The 24768-nt window shown below is 41.4% G+C and overlaps 4 protein-coding genes across 9 annotated transcripts in view; 2 read left to right on the forward strand and 2 right to left on the reverse strand.

The window, feature by feature from the left end:
* The window catches only part of rock2a (rho-associated, coiled-coil containing protein kinase 2a), a 33571-nt gene extending 27046 nt beyond the window's left edge, over positions 1 to 6525 (forward strand). The window contains exons 24-33 of one of the 3 annotated variants that reach the window (XR_005079532.1): positions 8 to 102; positions 273 to 464; positions 592 to 760; positions 983 to 1053; positions 1274 to 1362; positions 1503 to 1581; positions 1670 to 1934; positions 2066 to 2279; positions 4227 to 4358; positions 4803 to 6525. Coding sequence is in view for 1 of the 3 variants with exons in the window: in XM_037125187.1 (XP_036981082.1) it covers positions 8 to 102; positions 273 to 464; positions 592 to 760; positions 983 to 1053; positions 1274 to 1362; positions 1503 to 1581; positions 1670 to 1934; positions 2066 to 2279; positions 4803 to 4806 (1178 nt within the window). In the remaining 2 variants the exon portion in view is untranslated. The remainder of the gene's footprint in view (positions 1 to 7; positions 103 to 272; positions 465 to 591; positions 761 to 982; positions 1054 to 1273; positions 1363 to 1502; positions 1582 to 1669; positions 1935 to 2065; positions 2280 to 4226; positions 4359 to 4802) is intronic. The other 2 variants (XR_005079533.1, XM_037125187.1) reach the window with 2 other exon arrangements.
* A 133-nt stretch (positions 6526 to 6658) lies between these two features.
* Positions 6659 to 12826, reverse strand: slc66a3 (solute carrier family 66 member 3). The gene is made up of 7 exons (XM_037125192.1): positions 12585 to 12826; positions 10974 to 11056; positions 10160 to 10229; positions 9962 to 10019; positions 9452 to 9572; positions 7927 to 7968; positions 6659 to 7209 (listed from the first exon to the last, which is right to left on the reverse strand). The coding sequence occupies exons 1-7, from the start codon at positions 12728 to 12730 to the stop codon at positions 7109 to 7111; spliced, it is 621 nt and encodes a 206-aa protein (XP_036981087.1). The 5' UTR covers positions 12731 to 12826; the 3' UTR covers positions 6659 to 7108.
* The window catches only part of LOC119034319 (CAP-Gly domain-containing linker protein 4-like), a 39402-nt gene continuing 26187 nt past the window's right edge, over positions 11554 to 24768 (forward strand). For 2 of the 4 annotated variants that reach the window (XM_037125188.1, XM_037125191.1), the window contains exons 1-6: positions 18142 to 18237; positions 21127 to 21201; positions 21860 to 21991; positions 23337 to 23476; positions 24014 to 24107; positions 24333 to 24494. In XM_037125188.1, the coding sequence (XP_036981083.1) occupies positions 21162 to 21201; positions 21860 to 21991; positions 23337 to 23476; positions 24014 to 24107; positions 24333 to 24494 (568 nt within the window). In that variant the 5' untranslated portion in view covers positions 18142 to 18237; positions 21127 to 21161. Of the gene's footprint in view, positions 12455 to 18107; positions 18238 to 21126; positions 21202 to 21859; positions 21992 to 23336; positions 23477 to 24013; positions 24108 to 24332; positions 24495 to 24768 lie in introns of those variants that run through there. The other 2 variants (XM_037125189.1, XM_037125190.1) reach the window with 2 other exon arrangements.
* c16h2orf50 (chromosome 16 C2orf50 homolog) lies at positions 13541 to 16104 on the reverse strand. Its single transcript, XM_037125193.1, has 3 exons — positions 15702 to 16104; positions 15472 to 15511; positions 13541 to 14877 (listed from the first exon to the last, which is right to left on the reverse strand). The coding sequence occupies exons 1-3, from the start codon at positions 15926 to 15928 to the stop codon at positions 14680 to 14682; spliced, it is 465 nt and encodes a 154-aa protein (XP_036981088.1). The 5' UTR covers positions 15929 to 16104; the 3' UTR covers positions 13541 to 14679.

Consider the following 24768-nt stretch of genomic DNA (forward strand, 5'->3'; position numbering starts at 1 on the left):
CACCCAGAATCAGACAAATCAAAGGATTGGGAGCAGCAAATCAGCCAGATGAAGGTGGCGTTTGAGAAGCAGCTGCAGTCAGAGAGGACGCTGAAAACTCAGGTTTGTTATCAGCAACGTGACAGTAATGTGACAGGTGCTGTTTGAAAATTAAAAAGTGACGTTTTTGAGAAGGCCTTCAGAAGGCACCTCCATCAGATCTCCAATCAGAAGTTTTCTTGCATCCAGACAATTACTAAAGCATGAATTGTGGCACCTTTGTCTGTCAACAGGCTGTCAATAAACTGGCAGAGATCATGAACAGGAAGGAGGTCCGTGGCGGAGGAAGCCGTCGGGGTAATGACACAGACATGCGGCGGAAGGAGAAGGAGAACAGGAAGCTGCAGTTGGAGCTGAGGTCGGAGAAGGAGAAACTCAACAGCTCCATCATCAAATACCAGAGAGAGATCAATGAAATGCAGGCGGTTAGTAAAATGAGCACACGTCGTCTATAATCATTCCTTACCCAGTTCCCCTTGAGAAGGCTGGGCCAGCATGTGCAGCGGTATTTTCTCTCTCTGAATCTTCGACTTGTTTGTTTTTCATTTGCAGCAACTGTCAGAAGAGAGCCAGATGCGTATCGAGCTGCAGATGGCTCTGGACAGTAAGGATAGTGACATAGAGCAGCTGAGGACCCTCCTGCAGTCGCTCAGCGTTCAGTCACTGGACTCTGCCAGCGTCAACAGCGGGCCAGAGTTTGATACCGATGATCCGCTCACAGGTAAGAGCTCAACTAGAAGGTAAACCCTCCCTGTAAATGTAGCTATAACTTTTAAACAGTTTCACGTTTATTGCCAAACGTTGGCATATCTAATCCTAGCAAGGCATTCCAAAAGTAGTACAACTTGCTCAAAATGTTTAAACATATAATGCATGTGTTTGTTATGTAAATTGTTTTTTTAAAAAAAAAAATCATTACATCTGTGTCTCTTCTCTCACTCAGAAATGAGGCTGGAGGGCTGGCTCTCTCTTCCTGTCAGAAACAACACCAAGAAGTTTGGATGGGAGAAAAAGGTAAAGACAATGAAGCCACTTTAAATATGAATAAGGATGCACTCACACCACACAATCCATACCCTGCACAAGTACATTTGTTCGCGAAAGTCCAGTTTGTCATACTAGAGTGTGCACTCCGTACCATGCTCAAGCACAGTGCACTTTCTTAACCCTTGGCACGGTATGTAGCAGCTGGGACAAGTGTGATCGTGGCCTTACTGTTTCTGTTCTGTTGTAGTATGTTGTAGTGAGCAGCAAGAAGATTCTCTTCTACAACAACGAGCAAGACAAAGAGCAGTCCATTCCCTACATGGTGCTCGACATAGAGTGAGTATACTAACTAATCCACCTTCGCTGAGATGACAACCCAGGACTCATGTCAGTTTTAGTTTGGTTATAAGTACATTATGTGGATCCTGTGGAGGTCTTGTTATTATGAGGGAAATCAACGTATTTTCTTCACACAGCAAACTCTTCCACGTGAGGCCTGTCACTCAAACGGATGTGTATCGTGCTGACGCCAAAGAGATTCCCAGGATATTTCAGGTCTGTCTCAGCACTGTCTTCTGTTGGTCTCACTGTTAAAATTCTGAAATTCTAGATGACGTTTGTTGTTGTCGCTTCCTCTCTCCAGATCCTTTACGCCAATGAGGGCGAGAGCAAAAAGGAGCCAGAGTTTCCCGAGCCGCTGGCCATTGGAGAGAAGTCGAGCTACATCTGCCACAAGGGCCACGAGTTCATCCCCACCCTCTACCACTTCCCCACCAACTGTGAGGCATGCACCAAGCCGCTGTGGAACATGTTCAAGCCGCCGCCTGCTCTGGAGTGCCGACGCTGCCACATCAAGTGCCACAAGGACCACATGGACAAGAAGGAGGAGATCATTGCTCCATGCAAAGGTAGGAGGCTCCATTCACAAATGAACAGGTTTATTGATGCAGCGTTAGGTTGTGAGCAGACAGAAATTTCAGACCTTGCAATGTTTTTAATAAAGATAACTGAAGACTGTAACTGTCTCTCCCTCCACCAGTGAACTATGACGTGTCTACGGCCAAGAACCTGCTGCTGCTGGCCATATCCCAGGAGGAGCAGCAGAAGTGGGTGAGTCGACTGGTCAAGAAGATCCCCAAGAAGCCTCCACCCCCAGAGCACTTTGCACGCTCCTCGCCACGTGCCTCCATGAAGGTCCAGCCCAGCCAGTCCATGAGGAGACCCAGTCGACAGCTCCCCACCAGCAAGAGCAGGTAGCAAAGCAGACCAGTGATTGTGTCTGAGTGTTTGTTTTTAGACAAGTCTAAGTCACTAAGACTTCATTTCCATTCATTTCAATTAAAGGGCTGAGCCGTAGTATGATACAGTATTATGTATTATGCGGTTGCGACCACAGCTGAGGATGTTCTGACTGGAACTGTCTCAGGCACAAGGCTGTGACCCAATAGATTATAATAGGTATAACACTAACTACATGCAGGGGCTGTGTATGTGAGGTGAACTGACATAGTTGTGCTGGCTGAGCATTGAACTGAAGCTCCTGTATCAACCCCTGGTGCATTTGTAACATGTTTCATATCTTATGGTTCAAATCCAAATGTTGCTGAACAATGCTTCCTTATTAAACTTTTAGGAGGACTAAAATTAGCACAGCTCCTTAAACTTATCCATAATGTCATAAATATCATGTCATGTCATGAATGTAACCATAAATTCATCATCACTCCATTTTGTAGTGGGGCTGCAACGAATGATTGTTTTCATTATTGATTTAACTGTGGATAATGTTTACAATAAATCAAATAATCATTTCTCACATAAAATTTCAATTGTGAAAAAGGCTCACCACAATTTCCCAAAGCCCAAAGGGACTTCCTCAAATTTGGTCCAACCAACACACATTTGAGTTGCTGGAACCAGCAACTTTTTGACATTTTTGCTTGAAAAATGGAGTGACGGAATGAAAAACCTCTAAGTGAAAAATGAATCCAGTATCAAAATATCTGGCACTTTAATGGCCCTTAAAGGAATCAAAAAAGAAGGTTTTTGGTTGAACAAATGCCTCACAACATTTTTACAAAATATTTTTTCGTGACAGGAGGGTTCTGATCTAGAGGAACAGATCAGGGAGAAAGAAAAATATTTTCAGGGAACACAAAAGTTAATGTGAGGCAACACCAACATTTTTGTGAAGGAACATGTAAGTAGTTCCTTAAATATTCCGACCTTGACTCGTGTATCATGGTCTAGCTGCTATTTTGAACAGCTAGACCAACAGTTAAGCTTTGAATCAAATGGTAAAATTATTTTTTAAATTGTAAAATGTTGAGAATTTGCAAACTGTGTGTAGGAGCCACTTTTAGCTCAAGTTCAGTCCAATAATGCTGGTTTCAGCCTCATCTGCGGTGCATCCAGAGCTTCCAGATCTAACAATGTTGATATTTCTGTACTCATGGCTGTATCTCTCCCTGTAGATGAGAATAGAAGGTGCTCTTTTATCTCGAATCCTCCACAGTATCTATTAAAAATGTTTTTGAAGTGTGAGACTGTGAGCAGCTGTGGAGCTGCATTCGTTTACGTGATCAGCTTACAGAGCATGAGAGTCTGTTTCAGTTTCCCTCTGGTCAGTCTAGTTGTTCATTTCAGAATCTCCTCATATCACAGTATATTGTGACAGCACAGTAGCTGATCCTACATGTAACAACATTAGGCTTTATTCATTGACACCTGATTGGATGTGAATGTGTTACCTGGCCATCAAAACTAATTTCCCCTTTCAGATTGGAGGACTTTGGTCTGCAGGACTGGCACTGGGCATTGGATGATATCGATGATGATTGTACCTCTATTCATTTCTGATGACTGCATGGTAATAGTGTGTGCAGTGTGTGCAGTGCAGTGCAGTGATTCTCAGAGGCAGTGGAACACTGTTTCATCGAGGCTTCATTTAACATGTACAGTCCCAAATTGCTGTGTTAAAATGAGAAGGAGCCAAATCTTGATACTGATGAAAGAAAGTTCAGTGTTTTAAGACCTGTTTCTACTATGCTACCTTGAAAATGACCCATTCATTTGGATTTAGGGTAGAAGCAGGCTAAACTGTAACATTTCAAGAGCCACTGAGGGATGCTCTTTTCTAGTCCCTTTATCTTGGCTAAAACATTTCTCACCCATCTTGACCTCATGTCCTCTGACCTGAGCCCTCACAGATCAAATGGCTTCAAAATGAGGCGAGAAGAGTCCCACAGTGGACACTGGTACAATTGATGACCTCTCCCACCTGGATCTTCCTTTGCCCAGACGTTTCCCTGTAAACCGCTCTATCCCTGAATGTGTGTATGTTTGTTTACAACCAAGTGCACTAAATGTTCAGACACAGCCCTGGTTGTGAGTCGGTGGTGGTGGTGGTGAAGGGCTATGTCCACATGTTGGTCCCAGTGCATGTGCTTGTTTGGGTTCTTAAAATGTGCAGGAAACATCTGGCCTCTCACTTGATAGCTCCTCCACATTTCCCAAAAATATATTTAAGGGATTCTTTTTTTCATATGTTATGTTTTTATGATCAAGAGTTATTACAAAAAAGTTCTTGCACACCATGAGGTCACATTGACAGGTGTGTAGATATGCTATTAACTGAGCAAACCTAGGAAGTGAGTACAAGTGATTTCTGCAGGATTCTTCCATTGTTATTTAAATCATACAAAGGCATGACCTCTGGAGATGCCATTAGTTTTTGCTGAGACTAATCTTGCATCTGTTTCTGTCTCTTCCTCCAGTTAACCTTGCTTGGGAGCGTGGTGCGTTGTCAAGGTGGTGGGGTGTGTTTCCTCCCAAATCGAAGACTGTATACAAAGCTCCGTTTGCAGATCAGCACACTGAACTCCACATCACTTCACCACATCCCACCCTGCCGTGCTTCAGCCTGTGAGAGTTACAAAGTCTGTCTTTCCCTTTTGTTGAACATTTTTCCCAGCCAATTGAAGCGGTAACGACGATCAAACCCAACCCCTGTGTGATCTTCTCACCCAGCTGGAAGGCTTGTAAGCATATTAGCAGAGGTCTTCTCTCAGGCCCTTGACAAGAGCAATTATGCATCTCTTGGGAGCTGGAATAGCTTGTTCAGCTCCCGCAGAGAAGAAGAGAGCTCTTATAAGCTTGATCGGGGCTGGCAAGGAGGAGATACACTTACCTCAACACTTCTCACCAGGACACACTGTCTGATTGAAGGACCTAACAGGAAAACTCTTACTCACCACCGTTGGGGATTCTTGTGGCCAAATGAAAAAAGACATTCTTGTGCTAAATGATTGTGAACAATATGAAAGGTTTAATGGGGAACACTACACTCAGAAGAAAGTCAGTTCTGTAATTTGTTGGCTGAATGCAACTGAGGTTGTTGAACTTGATCCCAGCAACAGCATCTGGACTTCGGCTTACTCATACTCTTTAGCATATGGATTGTAGCTTCTTGCTTCCCACGATTCTGCTTTCAGGTGCGCGTCCACACGGGTCACAGAAACTTGAATGAGGTACTCAACCAAAAAAAGCTATGACTTCAAGGAAAGTCAGCAAGGCGGGTGAGGAGTGTCAGATTTGAGCAAACAATTCCTTGAGCACCTTTTATTCAAATTTCTGACTCAGGCACGCTCTGAATCACCGGTTTGTCGTTGTATGACTACAGTTACGGTTCCAAGTGAACAGGATCCTGCTCTGAATGGCATTGGATGGTGGGCCAGACAAGAGATCCTCGCAGTCCCATAATCTTTCAAACCTGCACTGTCGTGTTATGAGGGTTAATGTTTACTGAATTCAAGGGGTGCACCGTTAATGCTTTTCTGATCCGAGCTTGGCTCCTTTTCTTGTTTGAATGTACATCTGGTCTTTTCCCAGAGACGACACGCAGGCATTGTATTATTTCTATCCAGATATACTTGACTGAAGCCCCCTTTCATCACCAACTACTCTGAGTGAACTTGCATGTGTTTGCCTTTTCAGGCCTCACACTTCCGTGCTGTCACCCACAGGCCTCCACCTATTAGAAATGTTTTAGTCATTTCCTGACAATGACAATGAGGGGAATTTACCAATAAGAAGCAGAAACAATGAAGGTATGCAATCATATCCCATGAGTCAATTACTGAGCAGCACTATTCCATTGAAAGTTTTTCTAAAAATGTTTGTCCTGATATTTTTGTATTAAAAGTAACCAAACTCGGAGTTTGGGCACATTGTTGTGTGTATGTGGCATATATAGCAGGTGGAGAGTAACTGTGTGTGTGTGTGTGTCAGTGTGTGTACTGAGTGCTCTCCTTTAACCAACAAGCATGTTTTATACATATAAATATACACAGTATATATTTTACATGCCATACAGTGCACATTATATTATTTATACAGCCTTGTCCACTTTGTATTTAAGGGCTCTACATCCAGACTGCATGTTTGCTACCAAACAGCTCTACAATAATAACAACTTCAACAATAAAGACATGGATGTGCCTTTTCGTTTTCGATTACTTTTCTGTCCTGAAAATATATATATATATATATATATTGAAATCGATCTGTAATTCTGTAAAAAGTGCATATTATTTGGGTGAGGTTTTAAAGCATGAGACTGAATTGACCACACTGACAGAAGATAGAATGTTTTATTTAAAAATTCAGAAAAGAACTTAACACTTATAAAAGCTTTTTAAAATACAGTATATCTTATCCTGAGTTGGAAGATCTCGGATATGCATAGCTCGTGCTGTCCAATATAATAACACTTTTTTTCCCCCACACACAGACCAATGTTTTTCATACATTGGTCTCTGCTGGCACTACAAGTTCTAGCAATTTCGTCACTGGAATGTTTCAATTGTGTGGGTTTGATACTGAGGTAAAGAAAATACAAAGAGCACATTTTATGGGTCAGTGTTAGAAAAGGTGCTTACATAACCGTGGCTACCTGTCAGTCTTGTTTTCGGTCCTAGCTGTGTCCAGAGTTAGCCAGTCGACGCTACAGTGAACAGAGCTGGAAGAAACTGCAGGTTTTCAGAACAGCTGCTCAGCCTCAGTCAGGATCCAACTCTGACACCTATTCTTCTTTCTTGGACCTGCTGCTTTGTCTCTGGTAGTACAGCACAGTGAGCAGCACCCACATGTTGAGCGAAGTCATGACGATGAACCTCACTAAAACTGTGACAAAGAGAGATAGATGCATAATTAATAATACATAACCTGGTAATGGTTCAGACACACTACCAACATAGTTGGTCAGTGCCTTATTTTGGTACTGTTATATTCTCTCTATAGAATTGTAAGACACCTCCACCTCTGCAGAAAAGCTACTTATTTTGTAGATTGATCAGATCCTGATCGAATCCAAGAGATGCAAAACAGGCACACAATGACACACAATGGCGTCAAAGGGATACAAAACAACAACGGTAATGTGCAGAACAACCACAGTGACACAAAACAACTTTAAAGAGATGTAAAACAACTCTCAAATGACTTAAGAGAGACAAATATGTACTTTGACATTTGAAACAACTTATATTTTTGTACCCACAGTCCATCCATGCTTTGATAGAACCTTTTATCATCCTAACATTTTCTCCCTTGAAAGGATGTAAAAGCTGCAGATCTCATTCCAAATGAGGGTTGTAAAAGCTTATTTTCCAAAACAAAATTTGCCTCAGGGGAACATAGGCCTCAATTTGTGATCACTCACATAGTGTGTACTACTGACTGAGCACCCAGAGGCTTTGCTCTTGGTAATCACCAAGTTTCCTCATAGCAAAACACCAGACCACAAAAAAGATCCTGATGTCAAACTATGATGTTAGTTTTCTAGAAAACAAATCTTTTTAAATCTTTTGCCAATACGGCAGCCATCACATGCTGACTTACCCTGTGTGTCTCCAGTTGTCACTGTGGTGGTGTAAATCCGTGCTGAAACAAAGAGGATGCAGGGTTAATGACATCCTCATTATCCAACAGAGCATCTAATATTTAATTAATGAAGTGTGGAATTGCTAATTCATTAAATAAGGAGCCGACTAAATAGTGTTACACATATTCATGAGTTGAGACATTACAGTAACAGTACTTTAGGGAGGAGAGAACATGTTGTTAATTTGTGAAGCTTCTCTGAATTTATTATGGTGAACATGAGAATTTGACGATAAGACAGATGATACTGGCCTTTATATGAAGTGTGGAGATCAAACTTTCTGATGTATGATTAATGTATCACAGTTCAAGACTTGAAGAATCTGGACTAATTCATTCTAATGAGACATGTTCCAAAGATTTTACTCAATTATAAGACATATGGGATTGTTGGTCACATTTATTATCAATATATGTTTTAGAAATCAGACATTGATTACAAGCTTTCAAAACTCAAGTGAAATGGCAAGTGAAATAGTCAGTTCCTCTGGTTTGACCAGCTTTTAAGCATCTTTTAACCCATTGTTTTGGGTTTTCAAGCCAGCAACTACTGTTTTGGTTCACTGTCACTGCTCGTTTTGGCATCATTTTCCAAATATCAATAGTATCGATACCAATGTGAGTATCGGTATCGGATCGACACTAGCGTGATGAGATCGATATTTTTGTTGTAGTTTCTCATCTATAAGTTGAGCAATCACTCGTATTTCTTCACAGAGTTTGTGTGAGCGCAGCGACTATGTGCAGCGCTCTTCTCCACCTCCGCTCACTCAGGTTCGCTTCACAGGTAGCAATTTATAGAAGTGAAAGTTATTTTTTCCAAGTGTAATTGGTCAGAGATGTAATTTTAGCAGAGTGATTAAATCATTATCATATATTCAGACAGTTGAAATAAATCTTAATTGTTTTACTGGAACTTAAAAATAGATACTTATATTTAGATATATAGCCTACCTCAAACCTGAAGTATGAATATGGCAGAATATAGTAACACTTCTGTGTATCTGTTGAAGGAACATTAGTATTCCTATTTAGGCTACATGAAGATTATAGATTTAATTATGTTATAATGTTAAATATTATTTTGGCTAAAATCCTTGTCCTGTGTTTATTATTATTATAATCATGATCAACTAATTGAAGGCAAAAGTACAAAATCATTCACTGCTCTGGAAGTTAAAAGTATCAGTATCGGCAATTCTGGCCTTGTAATTACTTAAAATTTGCTGTATTGCCCACCTCTAATATTCAGCTGTGTTAAAGCTCTAGAAGCCCACTGGATGCAGAGAAAGACAGAACTAAAATAATAATAAATAAATATTGCAATTTGGACATGAAACAGAAAAAAAAAAAAAGTTGTTCCTGTTGGTGTCAGTGCTGGACTTTCACAACAAGGGTTGAGAAATACTACACAGCAACATTACCTAGCACAAATGATTCTATAAGCTTAATCACTTGAAAGCTAAATTGTGATGATACTCACCCATACAGGTGTAGGTAGCCATGGCCCAGGAGAGGGCGCTAACCTGTCCAGCATCCTTGGACCGCCACAGGCATTGCAGCTGGGCAAATTTACTAGCCGCACTGATGAATGTGCACAAGCTCTGTGAGAAGAGAGTCGAGGTTAGAAAGGAGACAGATGTGGTCTCCAGAGTTTCTGCACATTCACACGACTTCATGACTTTAAGAGAGCAAGAAGTTTAAAATAATTTCTGTAGCCCTAAAAAAAAAAAAAAAAGTAAACTTTTAGGGGAATGCTGATTGGGATCATTGCGCTCACCTATTTATATGCATAAATGCCATCAGACACATTCATCATATTACCCAACAAGACTATTTGGCATTTATAAGGTCTGGGTGTCTTCATGAGATGCACCAGGTGCAATGAGGTCTGGATGACTTTCTGTTCAAATCTGCACCTCATTACACCTGACTGATGACATGTCATCTCCTTCCTTTCTCTCTGACATTTGATTGTAGAACGATTTATTACCATCGCAGAATCGATGATCCACTTGTCCACAGTGAGGAGCCTCCAACCCCCGACGAACCTGAACCACATTGTGTTAAGGCAATAACACGTGACATACTAAAAAAGGGTATCAACCAAAGGCCAATGGTTCATTGATTCTCTTCCACACTAAATGAACACTTTCACATCCAGGGCTGTCTGGGAAAGATGAAAGGATACACCAAGGCGTAGATAAAGCTGTGCCGCAGGCTGCCGCTGTAATGAAGAATCAGGAGCAGAAGCATGACATCTGAGAAGGACACAGGGCAAGTTAAAACACACACCACTTTAGGGCACATAATCAATGAGGCAGCGTGTTTCACAAGGCTGGGTTTGACTTTATTTCTAAGGGGCCCTGAAATAAGCTTTTACTGTCTCATTAACTCGCCAAGAAACAAAGGAAAAGTTATTTCTGATTAGACTATATTTTGAATAAACGTAAGATATCCGAGTCCTGTGTTGTTAAGATGTCAGGACTATTTCTGTAATGGTGTTGCATTCAACCTCTCCTGCTCTGGATAGTTGAGGAAAGTAGGAAGAGTGCTCTGTTATTGTGGCTCCCACTGGTGCCAAATGGAGATCAATAAAGGCCACAGACCACTAAATGCCCCTCTCAGTAGAGACCTATGTCAAATCATTTGTTCCCACACTTCATGAGTACTCTGTTTCAGGAACATTCTCACATGACACCATTTATCACCCACACCAACCATGTGGATGATCTATTGATTTTGTGTATTGTGTATTATATTAAACCGTGATGGCATGCAGTCATCAACTTTAAGTTCTGCTTTGTTCTGTCATGGTAAGTTAATGTACCGTGTTTGAACTCTTCATTCATTGCACTCAATAGATGGGCAATGCTGATCAACCCAATTAGAATTTTACAAATATTAGATAGGACACCTTCGACTAAATGCCATTTATTAGGCTGACTCTTCGCACACTGTATTCCGGTTGGTCCTCAAACATGCCCGAAACAAAGACAACTCACCTTGAGCAATGAGAATCGGATACTCCAGGTATGTTGGAGGCGGGTAGTCGTAGTACATCTGGTAGGTAACAAAAACAATGAACCTGGAAAACAGACGGTGCCAGGTTATTGCACTGTGTTGTAATGTTTGGTATGAAATCCTAGAAGCGGTGATCAAGCGCACATGTGGCAAAAGGCAGGGGCGCTGTGGACTCTCAAAGCCCGATGGAGTGAGAAGGGATTTTTTTCCTTGCCAGGCTGACATGCAGCTGGATGTGTCTGTTTACCGGATGTTGGTGTGTACACGTTTTCTGTGTGCAGGCTAGGTGATGGCTGATAAGGGGATGCAAGGTGAAGATGCCGCAATGATAAACAATCCAAACCACATTTCAAGTCAAAGCTGCACCAGGCATTTCCAAATATCCCGGCATCAGATATCGCAGTAACAACACTACTTATTGCACCTTTGAGATGTGGTCTGTGTGTGGATGGAGACATTTCCCCACCACTGATAATAGATCCACGCCCATGAGGGATGTTAGTGTATGAATCTATGCCCATGCATTATATATTTACAAATATACTTATTTTTACATGAACATCATACCGAGTGCAGCTTTAATGCTCGACTGTTTCACTGTAGCATGCCCAGTGACAGAAGGCTTTTCCGCTCACCAGCACAGTAGAGACATTTAGGACAGTGCAGCTGCTGCCAGGCACTGGGGAGAGACTGGACACCGAGAAATTACACAGGCCTTACAGACACAGCGCTGCTCACACCCAGACTGAACTGTAGGCAATGTCTCCACACTAGCCAGATGCAAAAAAAAAAAACACAACACATCTGGAAGACAGAACGTTTTCAGTTAGTACCAGTCTACTGCACTGAGCTAACACAGCACACTAACTGACTGACAGGCCGGATTTCCTTTGCCCTAAAAGCCCGGAGCTCTGCAGACAGAGCACGTTTGTTTCGTGTTAAGCCTTCACAGTGGGATTAGTTTTTGATATAAAGCAGCTTTCCAGTGGTGTGCCTCAGATCTCAGGCAGGGTGCCTCCTCCTCCTCCTCTTCCTCTCCTCATGTCCTATTTTACTTCATCTGCGCGGGCTCTGCGTCCTCGCGCACGCACCAAATAATCACCCTGGGGGTGACGATGTGCACGTGCATTTTCCTTTATTTACCCCGCCACAGGCTAAACTACGGCGTGGACAGAATGGTGGAAGGGTGATACAGGTTCCACAGCTTTTTATTCAAACTGAAAAGGAGTTGGAAGTTCATACTGATGCCGAAATCACTCCTATACATTTGGGGTTCAATGGCGGTTATTCATATAAATGTGCACGACCTGTGCATTCTTGTATAACCAAGGCCACAATTAATTAAAAAACACTTCAAATGGAGTTTGGAGACGGGGTTCTCTCTTAACACACTCCATGGGAGTTGCACCGAGTGAGGAACAAGCAGACGTCATCACATCACCACTACATCAGGAGTGAATGAGTAAGTAATGCACTGCACACTTTATCACAATGAATCCCCTTCTCATCCCCTTAAACTGCGCATTTTACACGTCGAATAACCGTATTTACTGGAAGATTTACCCCAGAAAAAGTAACTTTAGCTCACATACCCGATCAACTCGAGGAGCAGACTGTTGAGGCTCACTCCAGCCGCTGACTTCGCCCGCATCAGCACAAAGATCTGCGGGAACTTGAGCACCATGCACACAAACAGTGTGCTGAAGTTGGCCACATGCAATAATGTGTCGGACTGCATTGTCTGGAGGATGGACACGAAAAGCTACTGAGAAATTGCCACTGTTATCTCCGCTGCAGCTGCTGCGATGTCACCAGTGTTAAGGTAGATGTATTTAGAGGAGACTTCCGCACTGAACTTTCAAAATAAAATATATCACAACCGTGTTTTGCATAGATGTTTATCGTGGGAACATTTTGGAAACTTATAAATACCCACTTTTCCTACTCTTTCCCACAGATCCACGATAGATAGATAGATAGATAGATAGATAGATAGATAGATAGATAGATAGATACTGACAGACCTTTAATTTGAAGGCGAGCTTATTTCACTTCCTTCGTTATTCTGTGAGTTTGGTAGTTTCCTGTCCGCCGGCGTCTTTCTCATTTCCGCATACATCTACTGAAAGCTGATTGGCTTGCTGCGTCCACCAGTTACATAAAGCAAGGCGCTCCTGCCACAGCCTGGGAGGTTTCTCTCTTCCTGCTTTCTCATTCAAACGAGTGTGCATTTCAGCAGCCTGGAAGCAACAGCATGAGGGCAAAGTCCTCACTCTGCAGTCAGATTTCATGCCAGGTTACATCCTGACATTATATGGTGAATGTGCCACACCCAAACCACTCCTGGCATCACTTAAGTGAAGTAACTGTGAAATCAATGTGGAGAACTAATCAACTAATCAACTAATGAAACTAATCAAATAACTTTCCCCAGAGCAAATGGTTCTCATTAGTCCCCAGTGCACTTTAGCAAGTGTGTGTTGTTTGATTACTGCCCACTCAAGCTAGCACGCTGTCCCAGCACAGATATAATAACAGTCGACAATGATTTGAAATAGCTTATTATTTTTATTTTAAAAACTTAAAATGTTCTTGGGGGAGGACCCCAACCCCTCGGTCAAATGGCCGACATGCTCTCTAGTTTACCACAAACATAGGGGAAACACAGGTTATAGGAAAACTGTCCACCTGGAATTGTCCTAAATTCAGCCTTTGAAATTGCACGTTATTGTATCATCTGCTGTACTGATTAAATAGTTTGCACTGTTTTGATTTATAACAAAATAACAATAAACCGAAATGGCATTTAAAGGCAGCGACGATAGTGAAAAACCCTGAGATGTGTTGCTGTTCACATGAAGTGCATCAAGCGCGTGACTGTAAACTACATCATCATGTAAATCACATAGATACAATTCATTTAATTTGATAGCTTGGAACAATGGCTTAGAAGTCCTGGAAAACATAATAACAGCTACTTTTTTCAACCATTTTCAATAAAAAAATCTAAACAAATGCAAAACCTAAACAAGATGTATTTTAACAACCTCCATGAAATAAGATTCTCATTTGGAATATTAGTACAGCTGTTTTGAAAACATTTAAAAGTCTAGTTTTTGCCCTTCGTTGTCCTTGCAGCACTACTTGAGATCTCTGAGAAAATCGCAATAGTGGTGAAACCTTTCACTCATCCAAATTTGATTAGGTGTCTTGTTAGATTATCAAGTATCTGATTAAATACCTGATGGAGCTCAGATGACATGAACTGATCTGCCAGTGTCTTCCCTTCTCACCTGTCTATTGGTGAGCAAATGCCTTTAGTTGTAGTTTTAGTAATCCTTGAGCGTAACATATCCAAATGTGTGAATACACAATTTCTGTAGTACAGTACAGTACAATATCAATGAATGACTTCATATCTATCTATATGCAGCTATCTAAATTAGCAGGTGAAGGACAGCAAACAATTTACATCTTTTGACTCCTACCTTGATATGGCTTGTAAGCAGTGTTTTGATATTCACTCTCCAGTAAAATGACAAAAACACCCCAAAACATCAACTCCAAAAAGGACTGCTGTGGTGAGTGACACATTATACCATTTAAGTCCCACAAAAGGAGAGTAAGCTCTCAGTGTTGTAGAGTCCATGGTCCAAAAAGGACTTTGTGACTCGTCTTGAGCTCGGTCTAGCAGGGGAGCATCTCTGGATCCAGCTTGCGCTTATGATGGCTTCCAGACAAGAGTCCCAGCCTGTCCAGTTTGACCAGTTCACTCCCCAGTGGAGTCGACAGTCTGCTGCCAAGCATCTGGTTGGTGGTGTTGGGGATGCGATCAGAGAAGAGCGTCACGTAGCTGGGTAAAGGCTCCTGTGGCTTCAGCTGCCCCTACAAACACACAAGGGGTGATGAAGCAGTCAGATGTTTGTTGGCAACAGTCAGCTGCATAGTGGCTCACAGATTAAGCTGATGTAATAATTATCAGAGACAAATGAGGCCTAATTATCCTGTAATCAGTTACCACACAGGATTCTTTTACAACGTCATCAATATAATAATAATAATAATAATAATGATAATAATTCTACTGAGCATTAGGCTGTGCTTAAGGTTGATGTATAATTTAACAAGAAGAGTATTTTAGATGAAAGCTTATCACCATACTTATTGCTGACATCTACATAAGTTCACATCATTAAGTCTTAGAAAATATACAGAAAAAATAAAAACTATGTACCTTAAATCTTAAGTACAGTACTAAAGTAAATTGATTGTGCATGTAAGGTCAAACAGTTCAACACTCAGTGCCGAGCATGTAATATAGATAATAACAGTGACTGAGTGTCAGACTTGGTGAAGCAATATGACAAATATTAGGACATTCATTTGAAATATATTCAGAGGTTTAGATATGAAGCATGGTTCTTAACTTCACAAGAAGAGTATCAACATGTGTGGAAGTGCATGCACAGTTAATCTTACCATCTGATCATAGTGCTGAAGAAAGCCCCAGTTCTTTTCCCTGTGGATCACACAAGCAGTGGTTAAGTTGGTACAGCTTCACTGAGCCTATCAGTGAACTAATCTGGACAGAGCACAACTCAGCTGACTTGAGAGTTTGTGATCAGCATCGCAGAACCAGCCTCGTCACGGTTAGTCGGCTTTAGCTTACAGAACACTTATTTGATCTGAACTATTCAAGTCATGCTCACCACTCCCGCACTCCTCTCTTCTCAGTCCAGACCAGCTCTTTCCACAAATGGTCCTTTTTAACAGGATCGATCTTGTCCTGCTGCAGCTCCTGGGACGGAGCCTCTCCCTGAGCGCGGCGCGTCCTCTCCGCCGCCGGTGGCTGGGTCGTTATCGGCCTGGTCCCGTTGTTTCGCTCCGGTAACCTGTAGCCCGCGGAGGACGCGCGCCGAACACCGCTCAAGTCCATTCTGGAAGTTAGATACCAATGAAATGTAGTTGATGGAACAGCAAAGCTGAGCGCTGGGTTTTTAAGACGCACAAAATCCCCCCGCCACCAAATCGTGTTTCAAGAGAGCCCTGTGCGTGCAGAGAAATCACTACCAGCACTTCTGTTTACGTTTCCATGGGAATGGTGCTCTGGAGGTAAATGTCGTGTGAACAGGATATCCACAGGGACCCTGTAGCAGGTCACTAAAGCACCATCAGCTGCTGCAACATTAAGATAAACTAAAAATTAAGACAATAAAAAAAATGCACTACATACTGCAATATTACATAGGTTAAGATTAACATAAAATATTATCTGCTTAACTGGTTGCATATTCTAACCTATGTCTAACTTTCAGTTGTTTTGTGTGTTGTTTGTTACTGACAAGAGTTTATTATTTTCATCCTTGAATAGCCACCTACAGCTGTTTACTAAACAATGAAGAGCTTTTTCTCCCCAACCCTTCATCCCTTTCACAGGGGCAGCTACGGGTGCTGAGGGCTCTTTGGGTTAAGTAAAAATTGCCATTCAGTGAAACAGCACTGAACGTGCACTTCCTGAATGGATTCATTTCCTGAATCAGGTGCTCCAGTCACTTCCATGACCACAGGTGTATAAAAACAAGCAACTAGGCATGCAGACTGTTTCTACAAACATTTGTGAGAGAATGGGTCGCTCTCAGGAGCTCAGTCAATTCCAGCATGGTACTGTGATAGGATGCCACCTGTGCAACAAGTCCTCGCTCCTAAGTATTCCACAGTCAACTGTCAGTTGTATTATAACATAGTGGAAGCTATTGGGAATAACAGCATCTAAGCCACGAAGTCAGCAGATGCTGAGGTGCATAGTGTGCAGAGGTCGCCTACTTTCTGTAGAGTCAATCACTACAGACCTCCAAACTTCATTAGGCCTTCAGATTAGCTCAAGAACAGTGTGTAGAGAGCTTCACAGAGTGGGTTTCCATGGCCGAGCAGCTGCATCCAAGCCATACATCAGCAAGTGCGATGCAAAGCATCGGGTGCAGTGGTATAAAGCACACCACCACTGGACTCTAGAGCAGTGGAGACGTGCTCTCTGAGTGACAAATCGTGCTTCTCCATCTGGCAATCTGATGGACGAGTCTGGGTTTGGCGGTTGCCAGGAGGTTGCGGGGTTGTTTTTCAGGAGCTGGGCTTGGCCCCTTAGTTCCTTTAGAAAGGAACTCTGAGTGCATCAGCATACCAAGAGATGTTGGACAATTCCATGCTCCCAACTCTGTGGGAACAGTTTGGGGATGGCCCCTTCCTGTTCTAACATGACTGTGCACCAGTGCATGAAGCAGGTCCACAAAGACATGGAGGACAGAGTTTGGTGTGGATGAACTTGACTGGCCTGGACAGAGTCCTGACCTCAACCAGATAGAACACCTTCGGGATGAATTAGACCGAAGACTGAGAACCAGGCCTTCATGTCCAACATCAGTGCGAGACCTCTCAAATGTGCTTCTAGAAGAATGGTCAAACATTCCCTGAAACACCCCTAAACCTTGTGGAAAGCCTTCCCAGAAGAGCTGAAGCTGTTATAGCTGCAAAGGGTGGACCGACGTCATATTAAACCCTATGGATTAAGAATGGGATGACACTTAAATTCATATGTGAGTCAAGGCAGGTGAGAGAATACTTTTGTCCTGTCAAAGCTCTTTGTTAACTCTGTTTTTAAAGGTGCTCTACTATTAGAATTATAATTATCATCAGAATCAGAATATTTTATTAATCCCTAGGGGGAAATTATTCTATTATTATTATTATTATTATTATTATTATTATTATTATTATTATTATTAGTAGTAGTAGTAGTAGTAGTAGTAGTAGTAGTAGTAGTAGTAGTAGTAGTATTGTTGTTGTTCTTATTGTTATATGTGCAGAGGTTGTGTAAAATCAAACCTTTTTCCTGAGAGGAGTATATTAATTGTTGAATTTAAACTAGAATAAGAGAAGAAGGAAAACATATTTGCAAATATTTCAAATAAAATTTTAGTCTAATCTGGAAATATTATTCTAATCAGAGCCATACCATGCTGATTAAACTGTCATCCTTGTGTTTAGTATCCTACATTTATACAGAGTTTGTGTATTGTGCAGTCATTACTTTTATTTTGAAAACCGGAAAAGTACAATAAACGCATTTATTCTGAAACCGGATACACCTTCACAATGTAGTGTACACTGAGGATGGACGGAAATTAAATCCACTACTGGCTTTCTAGGCATTTTCCTCATGAGCGTCTCGAAACGAAGAACAAGGTCAAGGTAATGCAAATGTTTTTTTTAATGTCCCCGTTGCTAGACTGAACGTTTATATCTGTATTGAGTCGTAAAGTGCATTATAAGCCGGAAGAATGCTTGGCCCAGTATCTGTGCTAGATAACATTACCTCTGAGGAGCTAACGTGAGTGAACGTTACAGGGAAGACACTTTATCTCTCCTGACAACTTTTCCACAATGCATACACATTTGAAGTGTGGCTGCTTATAAATGTATAGTACGCATGGACCAAAATAAATACAATATGGGGTCGTAGCCTTAAAGCACGAGCCGGTTTGTTAACATATGCTAGCCTGCTAACAGTTTACTGTCAGCTATCTAATGTCTGGTTAACGTTAATAACAGATGCGTTCACATGCAGACTGTCAAGTAAATAGTAAGTGGTAGGAAATATCTTACAGCTCCAGCTGCCTTCATTAAGTACATACACTAATATGAATTCGGCCAAGTGAAAACAGTGGTGGGGGCCCATTTTTATGTGGGGGCTCTGAAGTTGTGATATTAAATTGGCAAACCTGAGCAGCTCCACAATGCTGAAACAAAACCAAGACTGTATAGTAATAACCACAGTTTATTGTTTGGTTTTTTTTATTTTATTTTAAATAATCAACATACCCATATGCTTGATTTAACTTTTTTATTTAGTATTTTATCCAGACAAACAAACTGTGCTGTGTGGAATGCATGTGTCCACTGCCCAGATCCTGATGTTTTGTTCAGCTGGGCATTCAAGACATTCATAAGCACTGCAGTCAAACAAAGCAGCTAGTGTGCACATCATCATGAGTAGTCTTAAAGTACGGTATCAGTTTGAAATATTGTCTGTTCATTAGCTGTGAGGATGGGAGCAGGGTGACATCATGGGTTAGACAAACAAGGAGATGCTTATTGCGAAAGTAGGCCATTGTCCCAAGTCACAGTAATCCCCCGACAGCCGGTCAGTGAGCTCAGCGAGGCATTTCTCATCTCTAAAATGTATGTTCTCTGTTAAACATAGATCAGTTAAGGTATTATAAATGAATAATGTTCCTGCTTGTCTTTTGTCTGAGATTTGTGTGTGATTTATCCTTAAATGCATGCACTTTGTGACCAATTTTCATTTTTTTTCTGCATTGTCAGTGATTGCATAAAGTTGACAAAACACTGTGTCTCTTCTGCCTTCCCTCAGCCCTTAGTTCTAAAAGGCTAACTGGCAAACACCTAGTCGGTGCATGTGCTTGTGCATGTGGTGTTCAGTGAATTCTTTCCACTTGAGACAATCAGCTGGGCTATTACAACAGATTTTAGACATTTTTTGTCTCACAAAGTTTAAACCTGAAACGGCCCTGTTTTTCACTGGAAATGTTTCAGATAAACTCTTCATATTAGTTGAATTGGTAATCAGGAAACATTCTTTTGTTTTTTATTTATATTGATTAACACTGAAGCAAGCATCTATAAAGCAGGTTTACTTTGAAATAGACTTCATAGTGTGACTCACAAAGGCAACTGTAATACACTGGATTATAAGGCTGAGTGATGTTAACCTTTTCACAACACATCCATTTACTTTGTATGATATATTATCTGTTTGGCTGAAAGAAATACTCTACTGTATATACACTTTTAATCAAAAGTAATAAATTATAAAGACGAAGAAAAACTTTTGAATGAGAAGGTGTGTCCAAACTTTTGACTGTAGTGTATGTGTAAATTATCTCCTTGTAAAGATCTGACAGATTTTACCGTCTTTTTCCATTTCATGTTTATTTCTGTTTAGTAATGATATTGACCTCTACGTTTTTCTACAAATATGGTGCATAATTCTGTTGATGGCTGCATCATATTTTTTACCCTGAAACAGTTTTTTGTTTTATTAATACCAGAGATGAATGATTTAGTTTTATTTTTCAAACGATGTGATGATAACTGATGCTGGTGAGATAACCAATAACTTCACATTTTTGTATTCCAAGAAAAGTTCCTAACTCGCAGTCCATGCATACCTGATCATTTCATATTCCATAGCTCTAATAAGATTTGACGTGTTAAAATTCTAACTAAAACTAACTTTTTCCCTCCTCTTGGAGCCCTTTCAGCACATGTATTGTAAGTGACAATGGTATTGTTTCCCACTTGAACTGTAAAATATGCCCACAGCAGTGACAACACATTTGGCTCTCTAGTCTACGATTTGAGGCTCTGTCCAGTTTCAGCAGTTGGGTCTCATGAGCACAACAGGCTGCACATCTTCTTCTTTGTGTGTATTGACGGATTACAGACCAACTTTAGGGGGGCATGCTGTTATCTACGCCAGTAATTTCACCAATACCGATACATAGCTGATACTGTGTATTGTGTATTGTTTAATTTTGGGCCACTACTACTTGAATTCCCATTATCCCTGAATAGAGCAAAGTATGTTTGCATGGAGCGATTCATTTTATCTCTTCTTGTAGGGACTCAGTCTTTAACCAATGGGTGCATTATCAGGGTGGATGCTTACTGTCAAGGGGAATTGGACTCTCAGTGATGGACAACCATCACTTTTCTGCCCTTCTGCACTGTGTTTATTTGCACAGTTACCACACAGCCCATTCTCTGCATTGTGGGTCTTACGGTTGACCAGTCAGATCAGGTGGCAGCGGGGTCAGCAGTGCACACAACTGGAAAGTGAGAGTGACATTTCAGCCGGGGAAAGTCAGGAGTGAGGAGACCATGCCAGCAGCTGTAAATAGCCCCTGGTCCTGGGAGTCAGGGGATCAACAGGGTATAAGCATAGAGGCGGAGTTTAATTGGAGATTTAGGATTGGACTGTCTGTGTGCTGGGAGTTGTTTTTGGAAGTAGCTTGGTTAGATCTTCAGCTGGACCCAGTCTGTGTCTCTTGATTTTAGCTTAGCTGAACTGGGAGCTGAACTGAGAAGCTCATATGGAGAACAACAAGACAGAGGATCAAGGAGAAGATGACAGTGAGTGTTGGCTAGTGTGGAAGCTTCTAGACTCAGTGTTGCCTGTCCAAACTTAGGCCTGTGTATGTTCTTGTAGTTCAACAACTTCAGATTTCTGTCCTTTCCCCCAGCACTCTTTCTTCCTTTTTATAATTTAAGTGTTGCAATATCAGGCTTGTAGATAAGCCATTAATATATCCTGGTTTTATAGTCTTTAGGAAAGCTTAAATAATTGCTCAATATTTGATTTTTTGGCATATTACATTTTCCTTACCTAATCCATACTATACTATGCTAGACTACACTATGCTATACTATACTATACTATACTATACTATACTATACTATACTATACTATACTGGAGTATTTTTTTGTTGGTTTGTCTGTTCCTATAATCCTTATCACCATTCTGCACATGATACCTCATACCTTGATAGCACACAAAGTCATATACAGTATGATAATATTGACAGTACTAATTGTCCTGTATTAGTTGCAACTTTCTGTGTTACACTTACTGAGGATGCCGATACTCTGATATTTTACTGCTTGCATGTGTTTGAAAAAGCTCAATTGAAATCATGTATCCTCATAAAGTGGTGGAGTTCTCACTGCTTTGTTGAGGTTAGACCTACTTGTGTTCTTAGAATAGGACTTCTAATATTGTTCTTGCCATAGGCCCTGAGGGGGAGATGACAAAGGAGGATGTTTCAGAGCGGGTCGAGGGAGAAACTGTGCTGGGCTGGGCCTCCTCCCATCAGCGGCCGGTTATCCACCAGGTGGCCTCTGCACCCATGCCCAGTGACTGTGGTGAGGATCCACACACTTGCATGCATTCGATGCATACACACACTGGAGCTGAGTGACATTTCAGGCTAATTAGAACCCTCACTGCAGTATTGAGCAGACTTATCAAAAACTTCATCAGTGAGTTATGATTATTGATCAATTGATCAGTGCACCAGAAGGGTTGAGACAAATCAAGAATAAAAGAGTAATTATTACAAGCTGCAACAGTGTCTATATTTGGCAAACAAAGGTCGTGTGGTAATATTCATATCACCTCGATAGTCCCGTGGGAAATGGCATGTTGGCGATTTGGGGTCATATTTCTTTTATACACTTTTCTTCTCTGTTGTCAAACATCTGACCAAGTAGAAAAATCTATCTAAGCTCATAAAATAATATGTGTATTTATGCTTGTACACATGCAGAAAGTGAGCAAATCAACTCAAAACCATATTAATAATTTAGCTGAGGTCCTTTTATCATATGACGTCCTTTTTGACACCTTTTGGAGCCTGTTTATATCTGAACAGATTTTGTATAGTAAAAACTAACCATAAAAGATGCAACCACGAAGCTTCACAGGGGTGCAGATGAGATCAAAATGAAGTTTAAGATAGAAAGTGGGCATGGTACCATCAAGTGGGGTGGAAGACGGGGGGTCGTCCCATTATGTTACTCCAGTTCAGCTCCACAGAATTTTGTTTCCTTATGCAAACACACAGTGATGTCCATCACATTTCTTACAGAATGATTTCAGAAATATAACATTTTCAAAGAGTGAGTTTGTCAGTTCCAGTTATTTTTTTTTCTTATCCTGTGTAGTCCAGAAAGTATACAACTCAATAAATAATACATCATTGCCTGCGCAGGTAAAATGATATTGATTTATAAAATGAAGTGTAGTGCTGATGGTTTTTCATCCCAGAATATCATGAATGAAGTCGTAGTCCTCAATCAGTATAAAGTGCTCTTGGATTGAGTTCCCTTATATGTAACACTCTCAGTAAAGCAAATGCAAAGGGTTTGATGCTGGCTAAATGATAAGTGTTGGCACTGACTGTGACAGGCCGTGCTTATTTGTTTTCCGCCTCAGTTGGGATCTCTAATGCGTCATTTAGTTCACAGCATGCCATCCACTATCGTTGATCTGATTTAATTTGCATCTGCTAACACAGCAAGGGCATTTCCCAAGATTAGTATTTTGATTGAATCGACTGAACTGTCTGTTGTAGAAAGGTATTGTATGTCTGAACTGCAGAGTTACACAGATGCACTCTTCAGATGTATATACCGGTAACCATAAAGCAACATTACATCACAGTTAAGATGCATCCCTGTCGTGTTTTGTCTCTCTCACCACCTCCAGAGTTCTCCTTCTTTGACCCCAGTGAGCCGCAGTGCAGGGAAGTTCTTCTTGATCCTAGCACAACCATACCAGAGCTGTTTGCTGTCCTCAGGCAGTGGGTGCCCCAGGTTCAGAAGAACATCGACCATATTGGCAATGAGGTGACACCATCCAGCACTTTTCACTGTCCATGTGCCTTAATGTTATTTACATTGTCTTAGTGATGATCCTTCACTGTCTGTGCTCAATAAACTCACAATTCAAAATGACTTACTGAAATATTGACAAGTCAAAAATGCAAAATATTATAACTGAAAACACTATAATACCTTTTTTTTTCGTTGTCTATGGAGACATTTCCAACCTGCCCCAAAATCACCTCCACATGGAGTTACACAAAGTAGCTGCAATGCAGTTAATTGTGCAGTAAAGCTCTTGTCTCAAGGGTAAAAGCAGGTGATTATATTTCCTCTCACTTAATAACAACTACCCTTGAGAAATAAATGCCCGGTTTGGATGTCATATTGCACAATGATTCTCGTCCAAATTTAAAGATGAGTAGAGTTATGAGAGGCGCAACTCACTTGTCATTCATCAGATCAGTGCCCGCGAGTTTAACTTTATAGCCTCTTATGTAATGTTTCTGCACAGATACCAGCAGCCCTCAGTGACACACTGCACATCTTGTCTTTACACAGATCCTTAAGAGAGGCTGCGGTGTGAATGATCGAGATGGTCTGACAGATATGAGCCTCCTGCACTACTGCTGCAAGGCCGGAGCCCCGGGCATCGGTTAGTATTGACAAGGGTGTTGAATAAACACTCTCAGCTGGACTGTAAAAGTCTATGTACACATACTGTCTTGTTTGTGTGTTAGTTTATCTTCCTGCTCAGACCACTGAACCCAATCCTGTATGACCTGATATGCACTGCTAGTCAACAGCACAACTGGTTAAACACAGTCCCTAGAACTGACTCCCAACACACTTATACCTGTATCCCTCCTCTGTTCATCAGGTGATGCAGAGACGGCGGCGAGCTTCGCTCGACAGCTTCTTGCCCTGGGTGCTGATCCCAACCTTCGCTCACGCTGGACTAACATGAGAGCCCTGCACTACGCTGCATACTTTGATGTGCCGCAGCTTATCCGGGTGGTGTTGCAGGCCTCCCAGCCTGGAGGTGAGAGCACAGCTGTAGCCTGGAGGGAGGGGGAAGGTCAAGCCACAGTCTGTACAGGGCAAACATTTCTATTTTCAAATTCCACTGCAGTGGGGATTAAGGTCACAATAATTTAGCTTTTTTCTGATAAACATACTGTGCTGCTTGTTTATTGGGTGCACCCGCAGTTGCTTCTTTTAATCCAGTCCAGTAAAACTTCCACGCAATGCAGCTGAACCTTTGCAGCTTATCATATTCAGTCAGAGACGTGTTTTTCTCTACTGAGGCTGGAGTT

Source organism: Acanthopagrus latus, chromosome 16 (assembly GCF_904848185.1).
Source record: "Acanthopagrus latus isolate v.2019 chromosome 16, fAcaLat1.1, whole genome shotgun sequence".
NCBI classification, from domain to species: domain Eukaryota; kingdom Metazoa; phylum Chordata; class Actinopteri; order Spariformes; family Sparidae; genus Acanthopagrus; species Acanthopagrus latus.